Here is a 17,347-nt window from a genome sequence, read left to right on the forward strand (position 1 = left end):
AAGAACTGTTCTTTCTGTTTCTTCCTTTATAAATTGCTGTGTTCTTGTTTGCCACACACTCTCTTTTCCAGTTGGGGGCAGGGCAGTGTTTGTACTTCTTGGTAATCATTACAGATTTTGTTTCCTCTATTGTTTTCTGGCATGGTATTTGATGGATTAATCGTCTGCCTACACATTTGCATTTAAAGATGTGGTGCCAAGCAATTTTGACAGTCGGCACTTGTGACAATGTTATCGGTGACTGGGAGTGTATGGGAAGCCTGATAAAGTGGATAGTGAAGACAAAACTGGCAGCATTTCCATGGTACACAAAATTGCTGGGGAAACTCAGCGGGTGCAGCAGCATCTATGGAGCGAAGGAAATAGGCGACGTTTCGGGCCGAAACCCTTCTTCAGACTGATGGGGGGTGGGAGAAAGAAGGAAAAGGGGAGGAGGAGGAGCCCGAGGGCGGGCGGATGGGAGGGTGGGAGGAGAGCTAGAGGGTTAAGGAAGGGGAGGAGGACTGATGGGGGGTGGGAGAAAGAAGGAAAAGGGGAGGAGGGGGAGGAGCCCGAGGGTGGGCGGATGGGAGGGTGGGAGGAGACAGCTAGAGGGTTAAGGAAGGGGAGGAGTTGACTGATGGGGGGTGGCATTTCCATGGGATTGTTTCATAACTGGTGGAAGTGTGGATGTACCAACAGTGAATTGTGGGACAGAATGGCGCAGGAAGGGCTTCGCTGGACCACGGTACCTGCTTTCAACTATGTGAAAGACCTACCCTATTATTGCTATTCTACTGCCCAACAAATAATCTGCTATCCAAGAAGTGGCCAACTCCCTTTTGAGAAATGTTACTGAATTTGCTTTCTGGTGATTTTTTTTGAACAGCCTTGGAAACGTTCCAGTTCTCGAACGTAACTTCCATGTTGAAGGACGCTCCAAAGATTGTTATTTCCTTTTTCTGTACTGCAGTGTTAACTTGTTTGCCTTCAGGGCATTGCCTTTTCCACTTGGTGTTCCAGATGATTTTTTTAAAGTCTTTATTTCATCCTTAGTTATCCTCTTTAATAACTTCTCTTTTCTGTAATGTAGTGAGCATATTATTGAGTTCTTATGTTCAAAGCAATCGTGGTCTAATTTAATGTATCCTGTTGTTTGGAAATTGCTGCTCGTTCAGCATCAAGCACACTGGGGCCTTGGTTGCCCTCCTCCTTTGCGACTCGTGGGCTTGGCGATGTTATACTAGTACTGTGTAAGATCTTTGTTTCTTCTTAAATAAGAATACTAATAGTACCATCCAATGATGTGAAATATGTGGCGTCACTATAGTCATCACAGTAGGTGGATTAAGCTTTTTACAGAATAAACTTTTATTTCTGTTATATTCACCAGCGAAAGAATGGATAGGTGCTCATCAACATTTTAACATCTTTGAATAAAGATTAATTTTTGAACCACTAGCTCCTTAACAAATCTTTTGCTGGTTATAAGGTCTTGCAGTACTGCTGTTTATCTGCTGCTCTTTACACTATTTGTGTTTTTCGTTCTTTCTCTTCCCTTCCACGTTCCCTGTGTGTATTTGATCTGTATTAATCCTGGATTTGTCATGTGTGTGTGTGTAAGGCTCATCTCGCTCTTAATATACAACCCAAGAGATGAAGTCTAAAGGTAATAAGCACATGCACGCACGTCTCTGACTCGTAAACTTTTATAGTTTAGTTTAGAGATACAGTGTGGAAACAGGCCCTTCGGCCCACCAAGTCTGCGCCAACCAGTGATTCCCCCCCCCATATATTAGTTCTTCCTACACATTAGGGACAATTTACAGAAACCAATTAATTTACAAACCTATACTTTTTGGAATGTAGGAAGAAAATCGAGCACCAGGAGAAAACCCACAGTCACAGGCAGAATATGCAAATTCTGTTCAGATGGTAGCCGTAGTCAGGATCGAACCCAGGCAGCAACTCTACTGCTGTGCTGCCCCTAAGCTTCTGCTTTTATTTTGCAGCTCTGATATTCTATTTATACATATCACATTACCCATTGTACATTGTACAATATCAGTGCCCTGATATTATATCCTATGCTATAGATTCTAGCTTTTTATTAGCTTTTGGCATTAGACTAACAGATCAAGTGTTCCTAACATTCTCTCTCCTACTTTCCACTAATAATAATGGCATTACTTTTGCTATCTTCCAATCTAGAAATGCAAACTTGTTAAAGTGATATTGTACTGCAACGTCCTCAGCCCCCTATTGTACTCTCTGTACACACATGACTGTGTGGCTAGGTTCTGCTCCAACTCAATAATTAAGTTTGCTGATGACACTGTGGTGGTGGGCCTGATCTCAGACAACGATGAGAAGGCTTACCGGGAGGAGGTGGCTGATCTGGCACTCTGGTGCCAGGACAACAGCCTCCTCTTGAACATCAAAAAAAATAAGGAGCTGATCGTGGACTTTAGGAGGGCACATCATCCGAGGACGTACACACTATTGAGGATAAATGGGGATACTGTGGATAGGTTGAGCTGTTTTAAATATCTGGGAGTCCACATCTCTGAGGATATGACATGGACATCACACACCGCAGCACTCGTGAGTAAGGCAATGCAGCGCCTTTACCACCTCAGGCAATTGAGGAAATTCAGAGTGTCTCCGAGGATCCTCCAGTGCTTCTATTCAGCGGCTGTGGAAAGCATCTTGTCCGGAAATATTACCATCTGGTTTGGGAATTGCTCTGCCCAGGACAAGAAGGCTCTGCAGAGGTAGTGCGTTCGGCCAAACTTCACTCACCCCCCTGCAGGAACTATAACCATATAACAATTACAGCACGGAAACAGGCCATCTCGTCCCTTCTAGTCCGTGCCGAACACGTATTCTCCCCTAGTCCCATATACCTGCGCTCAGACCATAACCCTCCATTCCTTTCCCGTCCATATAACTATCCAATTTTTTTTTAAATGATAAAAACGAACCTGCCTCCACCACCTTCACTGGAAGCTCATTCCACACAGCCACCACTCTCTGAGTAAAGAAGTTCCCCCTCATGTTACCCCTAAACTTCTGTCCCTTAATTCTCAAGTCATGTCCCCTTGTTTGAATCTTCCCTACTCTCAGTGGGAAAAGCTTATCCACGTCAACTCTGTCTATCCCTCTCATCATTTTAAAGACCTCTATCAAGTCCCCCCTTAACCTTCTGTGCTCCAAAGAATAAAGCCCTAACTTGTTCAACCTTTCTCTGTAACTTAGTTGCTGAAACCCAGGCAACATTCTAGTAAATCTCCTCTGTACTCTCTCTATTTTGTTGACATCCTTCCTATAATTAGGCGACCAAAATTGTACCCCATACTCCAGAATTGGCCTCACCAATGCCTTGTACAATTTTAACATTACATCCCAACTTCTATACTCAATGCTCTGATTTATAAAGGCCAGCACACCAAAAGCTTTCTTTACCACCCTATCTACATGAGATTCCACTTTCAGGGAGCTGTGCACAGTTATTCCCAGATCCCTCTGTTCACCTGCATTCTTCAATTCCCTACCATTTGCCATGTACGTCCTATTTTGATTTGTCCTGCCAAGATGTAGCACCTCACACTTATCAGCATTAAATTCCATCTGCCATCTTTCAGCCCACTCTTCCAACTGGCATAAATCTCTCTGTAGACTTTGAAAATCTACTTCATTATCCACAACCCCACCTATCTTAGTATCATCTGCATACTTACTAATCCAATTTACCACGCCATCATCCAGATCATTGATGTACATGACAAACAACAGTGGACCCAACACAGAACCCTGTGGCATACTCTAGACCCCTTTTTAAACAATGGAACAACATGCGCAGTACGCCAATCCTCCGGCACTATTCCCGTTTCTAATGACATTTGAAATATTTCTGTCATAGCCCCTGCTATTTCTACACTAACTTCCCTCAATGTCCTAGGGAATATCCTGTCCGGACCTGGAGACTTATCCACTTTTATATTTCTCAACTATACATCAGGAGGTGCAACTCCAGAGCCAATAAAATCACGGGAGACCCCTTCCACTCCTGCAACGGACTGTTCCAGCTGCTACGGTCAGGTAAACGCCTCCGTTGCCATGCTGTGAGAACGGAGAGGTTGAGAAGGAGTTTCTTCCCAGAGGCCATTCGGACTGTAAACTCCTATCTCACCAGGGACTAACTTTACTGAACGTTTTTCCTTCCGCCCACAATATTTAATATGTAAAATAATATGTGATTCTGTTTGTAGTTTGGTTGTTTGTTTGTCTTTTTGCACAAAGTCCGCGAGCATTGCCACTTTTCATTTCACTGCACATCTCGCATGTGTATGTGACGAATAAACTTGACTTGACTTGACTAATGAAAAGTTAGGTAATGCAAAATCTGTTTGGCATGATGTATTTGGTAGTGAATAGTGATGAATGAAATAAATTATGAAATTATACCATTGTTTTAAATGCAAGAGGGTGGCACAGTGTTAGAGCTGCTGCTTCTCAGAGCCAGAGACCCGAGTTCAATCCTGACCTCTGGTGTTGTCTGTGAACTTTGTACGTTCTCTGTGTGACCACGTGTTTTTCTCCAGGTTCTTCGGTTTCCTCCCACATTCCAAAGACGTAGAGGCTTGTAGGTTAATTTGCTTTGGTGTATTGCTCCTTGTGTGTAGGGTGCGAATGTTGGATAACATGGAATTAGCGTGAATGAGTGGTCAATTGGTCTCAGTTGTTTCCACGCTGTATCTCTGAATTGAACTGAACTAAACCAAATAATAGCCAATCGGGTACCATTCTGGACTAGAAAACTAGTTTTAAAAAAAAAATCCTTTCTAAAGAAACATTTCATGGATCCTTTTGTCGATTAAACCTGAAAGTCTTCTTTCCCCCTTTTTAAAAATGCTAATCAAAAATGGATTGTTTTTTCGAAGAAGTGAACATTTGGATTTTGATGTGCCATAGGAAATCTGACTTAAAAAAAAAAAAATATATTGAGCCTAGTTTAAACAATGTAAATTACATCCAACTCTTCATCTCAGTAGTCTCAGCGACTGCAGGCAGTGAGACTGAGCCTGCACCTGTCCTCCACTATCACCCTGAGCACCAGCACACCACAGGGCTGTGTACTAAGCCCCATGCTCTACTCCCTCTTCACACACGACTGTTCCTGCATTCGACACCAACACCATCGTCAAGTTTACAGACGACACAACAGTGATTGGGCTGATCACCAACGGTGATGAAACAAAATACAGAGCGGAGGTGCAAAACCTGGCGGACTGGTGCGCACGTAACAACTTGTCACTAAACACCTCCAAGACCAAGGAGCTGATTATTGACTTCAGGAGGTCCCATAATGGAGAATACGTCCCAATCTCCATCTACGGGGACAGTGTGGAGAGAATGTCCAGCTTTAAGTTTCTGGGCACTCACATTTCAGAGGCCCTCACATGGTCCACCAACACCGCTGCACTGGTCAAGAAGGCACAGCAACGACTGTTCTTCCCGAGGACATTAAAAAAGTCTGGTTTGCCCCAACAGCTGCTGACAACCTTCTACCGCTGCACCACAGAGAGCATATTAACGTATGGCATCTCTGTGTGGTATCTCAGCTGCACGGAGGCGGATAGGAGAGCTCTTCAGAGCGTCGTCCACTGAGCGCAGAAGATTATTGGGATCACAGCTACCAGCCTTGGAGGGCATCTACCACACACGATGCCTCAGGAAGGCCGTCAGCATCCATAAAGACTCCTCACATCCTTGTAATGGACTGTTCAAACTACTTCCCTCCGGCAGACGTTACAAGGCCTTCTACGCCCGAACCTCCAGACTCAGGAACAGCTTAATTCCCAGAGCTATAGCGGCTCTGAACCGGCCCTGCTGAGTGCCACCCCCCCTGGACTGTCTCCCTCGGATGGTCACGTCGCACAGACACATCTGCACTTTAGTCTGTTTGAACTGTTTTGACTATTTTACTGTTCTTTTTACAATCCATGTTCTCGGGGTATCTAAATCTAAATTTTATTAGTTATCTATGTTATGACATCGGATGGAAGCTGCATACCAAATCTCGTTGGTATGACAATAAAAATATATTATTATTATTATTATTATTATTACAGTGAGTGGTGAGGATAGAGGGTTTGAGCCAGAGCTCATATATGGTCATGTTGGCTTCTCATGTCTGCTCTTCTCACTACAGTGTGCAAACTTGTTATCAATGTGATCTGACACATTATAATAAATGCTCCCTATTGGGAATGAATTCTTCCACATCCAATTTTAAGTGACTTTGACAGAAAAGTGTTTCTCGAGTGTTATTAACATTGAATGATGGTGTCTTTTTAAGATAATTTTTTATTTTGTTGAATACTGTTGAATGCTAATTTGCTGCCAAGGTATAGATCAAATTCCAGCCTTGAAAGACAATGTTTGTTTTACTTATTCAACATTTCTAGAAAAGTAATTGTTACCTTTTTTTTAAATGTAGGAACTTTTCATGCAGAAGCTGTTCCAATGAGCTATCCTATGCAGACGGAAAATTGATGTAGAGCTAAAAAGGTGAGTCCTGTTCAAGAGTTTGGTTGAGGTTGTGAGATTCACAAAAATAATTTTTGAGAAGGATATGGTATTAAAGTTATAGAGTGCAGCCTGGTATTACATAGATATATAGAAAATAGATGCAGGAGTAGGTCATTCGGCCCCTTAAGCCAGCGCCACCATTCAATGTTGTCATGGCTGATCATCCACAATCAGTACCCCATTCCTGCCTTCTCCCCGTATCCCTTGATTTCACTAGCCCTAAGAGCTCTATTTAACTCTCGTTTCAATGCATCCAGTGAGTCGGCCTCCACTGACTTCTGAGGCAGGGAATTCCACAAATTCACAACTCTGTTTTTCCTCATCTCAGTTCTAAATGGCCTACCCCTTATTCTTAAACAGTGGCCCCTGGTTCTGGACTCCCCCAACATCGGGAACTAGCAATTATAGACCTGTTGGTTTGACGTCAGTGGTGGGCAAATTAATGGAAAGGATACTTAGAGATAAAATATATAATCATCTGGATAAACAGGGTCTGATTAGGAACAGTCAACATGGATTTGTGCCTGGAAGGTCATATTTGACATCTTCTTGAATTTTTGGAAGAGGTTACTAGGGAAATTGATGAGGGTAAAGCGGCGGATGTTGTCTATATGGACTTCAGTAAGGCCTTTGACAAGGTTCCACATGGAAGGTTGGTTAAGAAGGTTCAATTGTTGGGTATTAATGCAGGAGTAGCAAGATGGATTCAACAGTGGCTGAATGGGAGATAGCAGAGAGTAATGGTGGATAACTGTTTGTCAGGTTGGAGGCCGGTGACTAGTGGGGTGCCTCCGGGATCTGTGTTGGGTCCACTGTTGTTTGTCATATACATCAATGATCTGGATGATGGTGTGGTAAATTGGATTAGTGTGTATGCAGATGATACTAAGATAGGTGGATAATGAAGTAGATTTTCAAAGTCTACAGAGAGATTTAGGCCATTTGGAAGACTGGGCTGAAATATGGCAGATGGAGTTTAATGCTGATAAGTGTGAGGTGCTACATCTTGCCAGGACAAATCAAAATAGGACGTACATGGTAAATGGTAGCGAATTGAGGAATGTAGTTGAACAGAGGGATCTAGGAATAACTGCATAGTTCCCTGAAGGTGGAATCTCATGTAGATAGGGTGGTAAAGAAAGCTTTTGGTGTGCTGGCCTTTATAAATCAGAACATTCAGTATAGAAGTTGGGATGTAATGTTAAAATTGTACAAGGCATTGGTGAGGCCAATTCTGGAATATGGTGTACAATTTTAGTTGCCAAATTATAGGAAATTATAGGAAAGATATCAACAAAATAGAGAGAGTACAGAGGAGATTTACTAGAATGTTGCCTGGGTTTCAGCACCTAAGTTACAGCGAAAGGTTGAACAAGATAGGTCTTTATTCTTTGGAGCGCAGAAGGTTAAGGGGGGTCTTGATAGAGGTCTTTAAAATTATGAGAGGGATAGACAGAGTTGACGTGGATAAGCTTTTTCCATTGAGAGTATGGAAGATTCAAACAAGAGGACATGATTTGAGAATTAAGGAACAAACGTTTAGGGGTAACATGAGGGGGAACTTCTTTACTCAGAGAGTGGTAGCTGTGCGGAATGAGCTTCCAGTGGAAGTGGTGGAGGCAGGTTCGATTTTATCATTTAAAAATAAATTGGATAGGTATATGGACGGGAAGGGAATGGAGGGTTACGGTTTGCGTGCAGGTAGATGGGACTAGGTGAGAGTAAGTGTTCGGCACGGACTAGAAGGGCCAAGATGGCCTGTTTCTGTGCTGTAATTGTTATATGGTTATATATGGGAACATGTTTCCTGTGTCTAGCTTGTCAATCCCTTAATGATTTTATATGTTTGTATAAGATCGCCTATCATCCTTCTAAATTCCAGTACTTAAATGCAGAATCTGACCTTGTGCATATGAGGAAGGAGAATATTGCCAAGGACGGAACATTGGATGGTCAAGAGAAGGAACTATTGATAGAGATGCTCCTGTAATAATTATATTTGAGTAGCTTGGCGTAGTCAGCCAGAGAAAGAAGAGAATACAGAAGGTGAATCTGGACAGACTGACTATTTCTCCAAGATTGAGATCACTAGTTCTTTAGACTTCCACAGTTGAGAATAGAGGAATAAGTAGAAATGCAGTGGCTTGGGGTGGTGGGGGTGGTGGGAAGGGATGCACAAAGTAATTAGGTCAAGCAGCACCTATGAAGGCAAAGGAAAAGTTGACGTTTTGTGTCGAGACCCTACATCATAATTTCTCTAGAATTGTTTTCAGTTATAATGTGCATCACATGTGAAGATATAAACAGGATTTTTTTTTCCTTTCTCTAACGAGACTAATATAAATAGTCTGGAAGTAGCTAAACACTCAATCATCTTTCAGTTTTTGATATTTTGAACATTTTTATTTCTCTTCTGACATTTGGGGTTTTAACAGATCTGTGCAAAATTTTTTGTCCTATCCTGATAAGCCTTAAATCCACTGGTGTTTCTCTGCCACTTTCTGATTAAAAAGAAAAGGTTAGTACTTAAAAAAAATAAATCAAATATTTAGCTGCAATCTGGTGGGAATCTTTGATAACATACTGCTCAAGATTTGTATTGAAGTTTGTATTTTAAGATTTATGGACAAGTTATTGGACTAGTCATTTTGGATAATACATTTCTCTTATTTTGTTCTTATTTCAGATGATTGGTTCTACCTCCTGCATTTACCATGTATTTGTTTTGGCCGTTGTCTCATTTTTGAATCCAGCTGATGCAAATGGTTTCAGAGGGAATGGTAAGCTTGTTGCCTTTCTTAAAAAGAAGACGCCATTAAAATTTGCTTTTGATTAACTAATTATCAATGAAGCTAGAAGTGTGTTGCCTTTGTGGCTTAAGGAGTGGCTGCAGAGTTGATCAGATGTTTGGTCTTTCCACCATCCAAACCGCAGCTTGACACAGGATGAGCTCTCTCCTCACAGTACTGAGCCCCCTCCTCTACTCCCTCTTCACCTACGACTGCACACCTGTACATGGTACTAACACCATCATCAAGTATGCAGATGATACAATAGTGATTGGCCTCATCAGCAACAACGATGAGTCGGCCTATAGGGAGGAGGTCCAGCTCCTAGCAGCATGGTGCACTGACAACAACCTGGCCCTTAACTCCAAGAAGACCAAGGAACTCATTGTGGACCACAGAGGGTCTAGGGGCGGCACGCACACCCCCATCCATATTAACAGGACGGAGGTGGAGCGTGTTTCCAGCTTCAGGTTTCTGGGGGTCAACATCTCTGATGACCTTTCTTGGACCCACAATACCTCAATACTGGTCAAGAAGGCTCACCAGCGACGCTTCTTCCTGAGGAGACTAAAGAAGGTCCATCTGTCTCCTCAGATTCTGGTGAACTTCTACTGCTGCACCATCGAGAGTATCCTTACTAACTGTATCACAGTATGGTATGGCAACTGCTCTGTCTCCGACCGGAAAGCACTGCAGAGGGTGGTGAAAACTGCCCAACGCATCACCTGTTCCTCACTCCCCTCGATTGAGTCTGTCCAAAGCAAGCGTTGTCTGCGAAGGGCGCGCAGCGTCATCAGCGACTGCTCTCACCCCAACCACAGACTGTTTACCCTCCGGGAGGTGCCACTGGTCTCTCCGTTGCCGGACCAGCAGGTTCAGGAACAGCTTCTTCCCTGCAGCTGTTATACAACTTAACTCTGTACCTTGGTGATTGCCAGACACCCCCCTCCCCCCCCCTCCCCCGGACACTCCTTCCCCCAGACAAATTGCACTACTGCTACTGTATGTACATAGAAACATAGACAATAGGTGCAGGAGTAGGCCATTCGGCCCTTCGAGCCTGCACCGCCATTCGATATGATCATGGCTGATCATCCAACTCAGTATCCTGTACCTGCCTTCTCTCCATACCCCCTGATCCCTTTAGCCACAAGGGCCACATCTAACTCCCTCTTAAATATAGCCAATGAACTGGCCTGAACTGGCCTCAACTACCTTCTGTGGCAGAAAATTCCACAGATTCACCACTCTCTGTGTAAAAAATGATTTTCTCATCTCGGTACATATATATTTTACTGTTCCATTATTCTATGTTCGCTCTTCTGGGTGAGATGCTAACTGCATTTCGTTGTCTCTGTACTTGTACACTGTACAATGACAATAAAGTTTGAGTCTGAATCTGATAAGAGAAACCACTAAATTATTAAAGTTAATGAAAATCTTGCACAAGGCATGATTGATTGACTTGAGGGCAGAAGTAGGATGAAAGGAATGCACATTGACTTTGCTTCTATAGTTCCTCACAGACTAAAAAGTGGTTTAGGTGAGATCATGAAAAGGGCAATATAAATATAGCCTTTTCACCTTTGTATAATATCATCCTGGGAAAATTCCAATGAAGTGAAATGTACAATAGTTGCATTTATAACAAAGAAACCGTGCATCACAGAAAATTGTGTAACAACAGCAAATTTCAGTAAAGTCATAACTGATAGGAGTAGAATTATGCCCTTCGACCGATAAAAATATCCACTACAGGTGCACAACCTTTTATCCGAAGATCCAAATAACGAAAACCTCCGAATAGCGGCCATTTTTTCGGTCCTTGAAGAAAGGTCCTTGAAAACGTTCACCGAGGGCGGCCCGCAGAGGTGACAGCGGAACCTCCGGTCGGTCCTCGAAGAAAGGGGAACTAAATCCCCATTCATAAAAGAGAAGGTGAGGGTATATTGCGCGGGAGGGTTAATAATTGACAATATGCTGCTGCCTGCCCGCTGAGTTAAAAAGTTCCCACGGTAGACTCACGATACACAGTGTTTCGTGAGTCTTGCGTGGGAACATTTTAACTCAGCGGGCAGGCAGCAGCAGATTGTCGCTCGCTTCAGTTTCACCCCACCTACACCCCTCTGCTTCCCGGCCATGTGTGTGACCCCTTCCCTCCCCTCTCCAGCTCCCCGCCCATTGCACCGGCGCGGGGGCTTTGCACTGTCTTCACGTCGGCGATTGCAGCAGAACCAACGGGACACCGACCCCCAGGCCCACTGCAAGCACGGAGATCCCAGAGACCCACAGCCAGCAGCAGCCCAGCCCCGTTCCAACTCCAGAGGAAAACTGCAAACTGGCCGGAGACGTCAGGACCACCAGAAGCCGTTCCCCGAGCTGCGCCCCCTCATCGGGACACCGACCCCCAGGCCCACTGCAAGCACGGAGATCCCAGAGACCCACAGCCAACAGCAGCCCAGCCCCGCTCCAACTACAGAGGAACCTGGGTTGCGGATGACGGGGCGCAGCTCGGGGCGTCGTAGGGGCCCATCGGGGAGCGAGTTCCTGTTGGTCCTGACGTCTCCGGCCACCTGCCATCCTCCGGGAACTGTACCGCCCTTGCAGGAGAGTGGGGTTGTTTGCAGTTGCAGAGGGAGGGGGCAAGGGCGGTACAGTTTCCAGTCTCAGCTCCAGTCCAGGGGGGTGGCCGGAGACGTCAGGACCAACGGGACACCGACCCCCAGGCCCACTGCAAGCACGGAGATCCCAGAGACCCACGGCCAGCAGCAACTCCAGCCCCGCTCCAACTCCAGAGGAACACGTAGGGGCAGAAGCTGATGGTGTGCAAGGCACGTCTTGTTCTTGGGGTGGCGGATGAGGGGGCGCAGCTCGGGCTGTGGGCAAACTGCCACTTGTCACCGTAGCGGCCCATTGGGGAGCGGATTCCTCTGGAGTTGGAGGGGGAGGGGGTATTGTGCTGTTTGATCGCCCCCTGCTATCCCAGGGACAGGGAGACACAGCGGCTTTTTAGACTGGTGGGCAATCACTTCCAAAGTTCTGCCCACACAGTCAGTACACCTCTCCTACACTGCATTTCATACAAACATTTATTCTGCAAGAAAAAACTACATTGAAGACTCAAACACGCGACCGAGTTTACTGCCGGGATCAAGGCGCAAACTCGCGACCTTGCGGATATGAGCCGAGCACTCTACCACTGAGCCAGCCATTAAAATCTACGCTAAAAAATTTCCATTCCGAAGACCGACAAATTCTGAATTACGAAAAGTGTCTGGTCCCAAGGCTTTCGGATAAAAGGTTGTGCACCTGTAACTTGGCCTCTACAACCTTCTGTGGCAAAGAATTCCACAGATTCACCACTCTCTGACTAAAGATATTTCTCTTCATCTCCTTCCTAAAAGAACGTCCTTTAATTCTGAGGCTATGGCATCTAGACTTAGACCCTCCCACTAGTGGAAACTTCCTCTCCACATCCACTCTATCCAAGCCTTTCAATATTCTGTATGTTTCAATGAGGTCCCCCCTCATTCTTCTAAACTCCAGCGAGTACGGGCCCCAGTGCTGACAAATGCTCATCATAGGTTAACCTACTCATTCCTGGGATCATTCTTGTAAACCTCCACAAGACCCTTTCCCGAGCCAGTACATCCTTCCTCACAATATTCTAAATGTGGCCCTGGAGCCTCAGCATTACATCTCTGTTTTTGTATACAAGCCCCCTTGAAATATATGCTAGCATTGAGTTTGCTTCCTTTACTACCGATTCGACTTGCAGATTAACTTTTTGAGAATCCTGCACCTGCACTCCCAAGTTCCTCTGCACCTCTGAGTTCTGGATTCTCTCCCCATTTAGAAAATAGGCGACGCCTTTATTCCTACTACCAAAATGCATGTCTCCACACTTTGCTACACTATTCTATCTGCAACTTCTCTGTCCACTCTACCAATCTGTCTAAGTCCTTCTGCAGAGTCCCTGGTTTCACAACACTACCTGCCCTTCCACCTATTTTCGTATCATCCGCAAACGTGGCCACAAAGCCTTCAATCCCCTCGTCCAAATCATTAATATACAATGTGAAGAGCAGCGGTCCCAGCACCGAGCCCTGTGGAAATCGGCTTGCAACTGGCAGCCAACCAGAAAAAGCTCCCTTTATTGCCACTCTTTGTTTTCTGTCAACCTGCTATCCATACTAGAGGGGGAACCAAAGGAGGTTAATTAATAAAAAAAAGTATATTTATTTTTGTTACTGTAAACTGTAAATAAAGGCTGTCTGCAATGTTGTTCCAGAGTGTTTAATTGTTATGTGTACTGAAACAGAACTATGAAATTCTTACTTGCAGCAACATAACAGTTTTTCTTGATAACACAAAAAAATCAATGTTAGCAACCAAAACAGTTTGTAATTTAGTTGGTATTTGTAGTGTTTAAGAACCTAATGATTGTTAGGAAGCAACTGTACCTGAACCTGGTGGTCATGGTTTTCAGACTTCTATACCTTCTTCCCAATGGTACGAGTGGAATGAGAGCATGATCTGGATGGTGTGGTCCTGGATGATGCTGGCTACCTTTTCTCGGCTGCACCTCCTATGGATCTTATAAAATATTGTTGCACGTATCAATAGAAGCAATCACTTATCATTTTCAGTGGCCTCCATCTGTGAAAGCAGCAGCTATGTTCTTAAGAGACTGCAGAGAGATTATATAGAAACCATTTATTTTTTTTGTCTCCCAAGACAGAATTTATTCTGATTGTCAATTTCCAGAGTGAATTGTAAGTGATTCTCTCATTTCTGATTGAAATCATGCAAAAAGCTATTGGGCACATGTAATAAAACTTGTGTATCCTAATTCATCAATCATGTTACATCCAATTCACCATGTGGAAAAATACATTACAGCAAAACTATCTGTACTTGGTTGAAAGTCCAACCGATTTAATAGAACATGATTCATAAGGGTAGATACAAAATGCTGGAGTAACTCAGTGGGACAGGCAGCATCCCTGGAGAGAAGGAATTCCTGAGTTACTCCGGCATTTTGTATCTACCTTCGATTTAAACCAGCATCTGCAGTTCTTTCCTACACATGATTCATAAGGGGTTGCGTTAAGAATTCTCGCTGACTTGTCATGTTTGTTGTTTTAAAAATAATTTTTGAGAAGCTGCTGCTAATATGTGCATATAAACATAATTAAGTATATACTGGTCTTTTCTAATAAATATTAGCATTTAGTATAAGCTTTAGCCGATTTGAATGACCGTTTAAAATGTGGGTTCATCTGAAGGGAGTTTTGACAGCAAACATTGTAAATTATGTGCTCATTAGAATATGATCTGTGCCATATTTTCAGTTAATGGATGTTGCAATGTAGATTTTTTTTTGCTGGTAATTAGGTCCTGTGTTAGGACAGGTTTTTACTCTGGACTGTTTTCTAATCTGATGTGCCACCCTGTTCAATGTAATACATAGATTAACTCTGGTAGTGTTCGAAATAAGTGTTACAATGGAAATACGTTACATTTTGTTTCACGATTGTGAGTGGAGGGTGCATATTTAAATGGACTACTTAGATTGCTATGTTGTCAAGTGCCCTTAACCTATGTTTCCATAACGTCAGCATGAATAACGTGCAATAACCAGTCCTACAGGTTGCAAGATGGAGTAATAAATCTCTGGAGTAATTGTTTATCTTTGTTCTCCTAGACATATTGTATGGAAGAATAGGAACAGATATTACCTTGATGTGCAATGCTGCAAATGGCAGGTACTCATAAATACTGGTAAACCATGGATCTGTGTAAAAAGTGACTTTATTTTAAATTTCTTCCTTTGATTCAAGTTTTGTGTTTTTTGGCATTTTGCAATGTTTTCTCAGTTGACTGTGTATCAAGCCAAATATCGTATTATTTAATCTTTTGGCTAAGATCAGCAAATCTAAACACCACATCCTTTGTTCATAGCGTGCCTGTATGTTTTAGAAATACAGCATGGAAACAGGCCCTTTTGTCACACCAAGTCCAGGCCAACCAATGATCATCCACTGTTATCAACGTTATTCCACTTTTGCATTAAGCTCTCTGGAATATGGGAGGAAACCGGAGCATCTGGAGGAAACCCACACTGTCAAAAGGAGAATGTGCAAACTCCACGCAGACAGCAGCCAAGGACGGGTTTGAACCCTGGTGTCTGGTGCTGTGAGGCAGCAACTCTATCAGTTACGAACAAATTTCAGAGCTGACATGTGAAATTTGGATACTGATACACTGGATGTGTTCAAGAGAGTTAGATATAGCTCTTGGAATCAAGGGATATGAGGAAAAAGCAGGAACGGGGCAGATTCTGGATGATCAACCATGATCATATTGAATGGCAGTGCTGGCTCGAAGGTCCGAATGGCCTACTCGTGCAGCTATTTTCTATGTTTCTATGATCAAATAAAAGGTGAAGTCGAAGGGATGTTAATGTGATCGGTCAAAGTGATGGGATTTAAGTGTTTTAAAAAGTGGAACCATTTGGGGAATAAGTCTTAAACAATTGAAACAACACTGGTGGGATAAATGGGCAGGGATGCACTAGTGGAACAAGGGGAGTAGAGATATTGCGGTTGGAGGGTATGCAACGCTGGAGGGAGATGTGAAGAATGGTGGGGTGAGTTTACTAAGGAGTCTAAGTTTTTATTTGAAAGGCGACAGATTTGCTGTAGCTCATCAAGGACTAGATTTTGTGTTAAGATAGAAACAAAATGCAGGAGTAAGCTTGTGGGTCAGGCAGCATCTCTGGGGGAAAAAAGAATAGGTGACATTTGAGACTGAAACCCTTCTTCAGGCTCAGCTCAGTCTGTAGAAGAATTTTGACCCGAAACGTCACCTATTCCTTTTCTCCAGAGATTCTACCTGACCCGCTGAGTTACTCCAGCAATTGTGTATACCTTTGGTGTAAACCAGCATCTGCCGTTCCTTCCCACAGGTTTGGTAGTAATGTGGTTTATTGATGGCAAAATAAGTTGGTGATTTCTGGGAGCATTGGGGCTGGATTAGAGTTGCAATGTTGTAGTGATTTAGAGGAGAAAGACATACCCTTGCAAGGAAGGGGATAGGGAAGAGGCCTGAAGTTCAGCTTGATGTTCCAAAAGATGCAATGATGTCCAGTTCTTACTAAAGGTGGCTAGGTAGTTGGATGAAATCTGTCACGGGGAACTAAATAATGGTGTAGGGCAAAGGGAATGTAGTCAGTGTTACCCTAAAGTTCGCCAAATTAGGACATTGGTTGGACAACCTGACGGTACAGTAGTCACTGTGTGCGCATGTACATGTGTGTGTGTGTGTGTGTGTATGCACATGTCTGGATGCAAACCTGTCGGAGGTTCAATGGGTAGATGAACGCTGTATTCATTTTGCAGTAAGATAAACATGGTTTGTCTGGCTATATTGGTATAGATAGGAATGGAACCTTTATAAATAGGAAAGAGGATGAATGTAGTTTCCCAGAGGATTAGTACTGAAGGATTGGATGTAGTCACCTGCATCAGCCAATGTGGAGAGTAGCATAGAACAGTACCGGCCAAGAACAGGCTCTTTGACCTGCAAAGTCTGTGCTGAACCTGATGCCAAGACCAAACCTTATCTGCCTACATATAATCCACATCTCTCGGGTTCCTGCATATCTATATGCCTACCCAAAAGTCTCTTAAATGCCACTATCATATCTGCCTCCAGCAGTGCATTCCAGGCACTCGCCACCCTCTTTTATAAAAAAAAATTAAAAAAATTGTCCCATACATCTCCATCTTTGATCGGACTTTACTTTGCACTAAACGTTATTCCCTTTTGTAACTATACACTGTAAATGGCTCGATTGTAATCATGTATTGTCTTTCCACTGACTGGATAGCACGCAACAAAAGCTTTTCACTGTATCTCAGTACATTTGACAATAAACTAAACAGATTTACCACCCCACTTTATAACTATGTCGTTTAGTA

At 43.5% G+C, this 17,347-nt stretch overlaps 1 protein-coding gene across 4 annotated transcripts in view; it reads left to right on the forward strand.

Annotated features, from left to right (window-relative positions):
- LOC116980377 (interleukin-11 receptor subunit alpha-like) overlaps positions 1 to 17,347 on the forward strand; it is a 76,861-nt gene that overhangs the window by 25,079 nt on the left and 34,435 nt on the right. The window contains exons 2-5 of one of the 4 annotated variants that reach the window (XM_033032555.1): positions 6,482 to 6,552; positions 9,009 to 9,091; positions 9,260 to 9,353; positions 15,070 to 15,130. In XM_033032555.1, coding sequence (XP_032888446.1) covers positions 9,260 to 9,353; positions 15,070 to 15,130 — 155 coding nt within the window. In that variant the 5' untranslated portion in view covers positions 6,482 to 6,552; positions 9,009 to 9,091. The remainder of the gene's footprint in view (positions 1 to 6,481; positions 6,553 to 9,008; positions 9,092 to 9,259; positions 9,354 to 15,069; positions 15,131 to 17,347) is intronic. The other 3 variants (XM_033032538.1, XM_033032546.1, XM_033032564.1) reach the window with 3 other exon arrangements.

The sequence above is a fragment of the Amblyraja radiata genome, chromosome 1, assembly GCF_010909765.2.
Source record: "Amblyraja radiata isolate CabotCenter1 chromosome 1, sAmbRad1.1.pri, whole genome shotgun sequence".
Lineage (NCBI taxonomy): Eukaryota > Metazoa > Chordata > Chondrichthyes > Rajiformes > Rajidae > Amblyraja > Amblyraja radiata.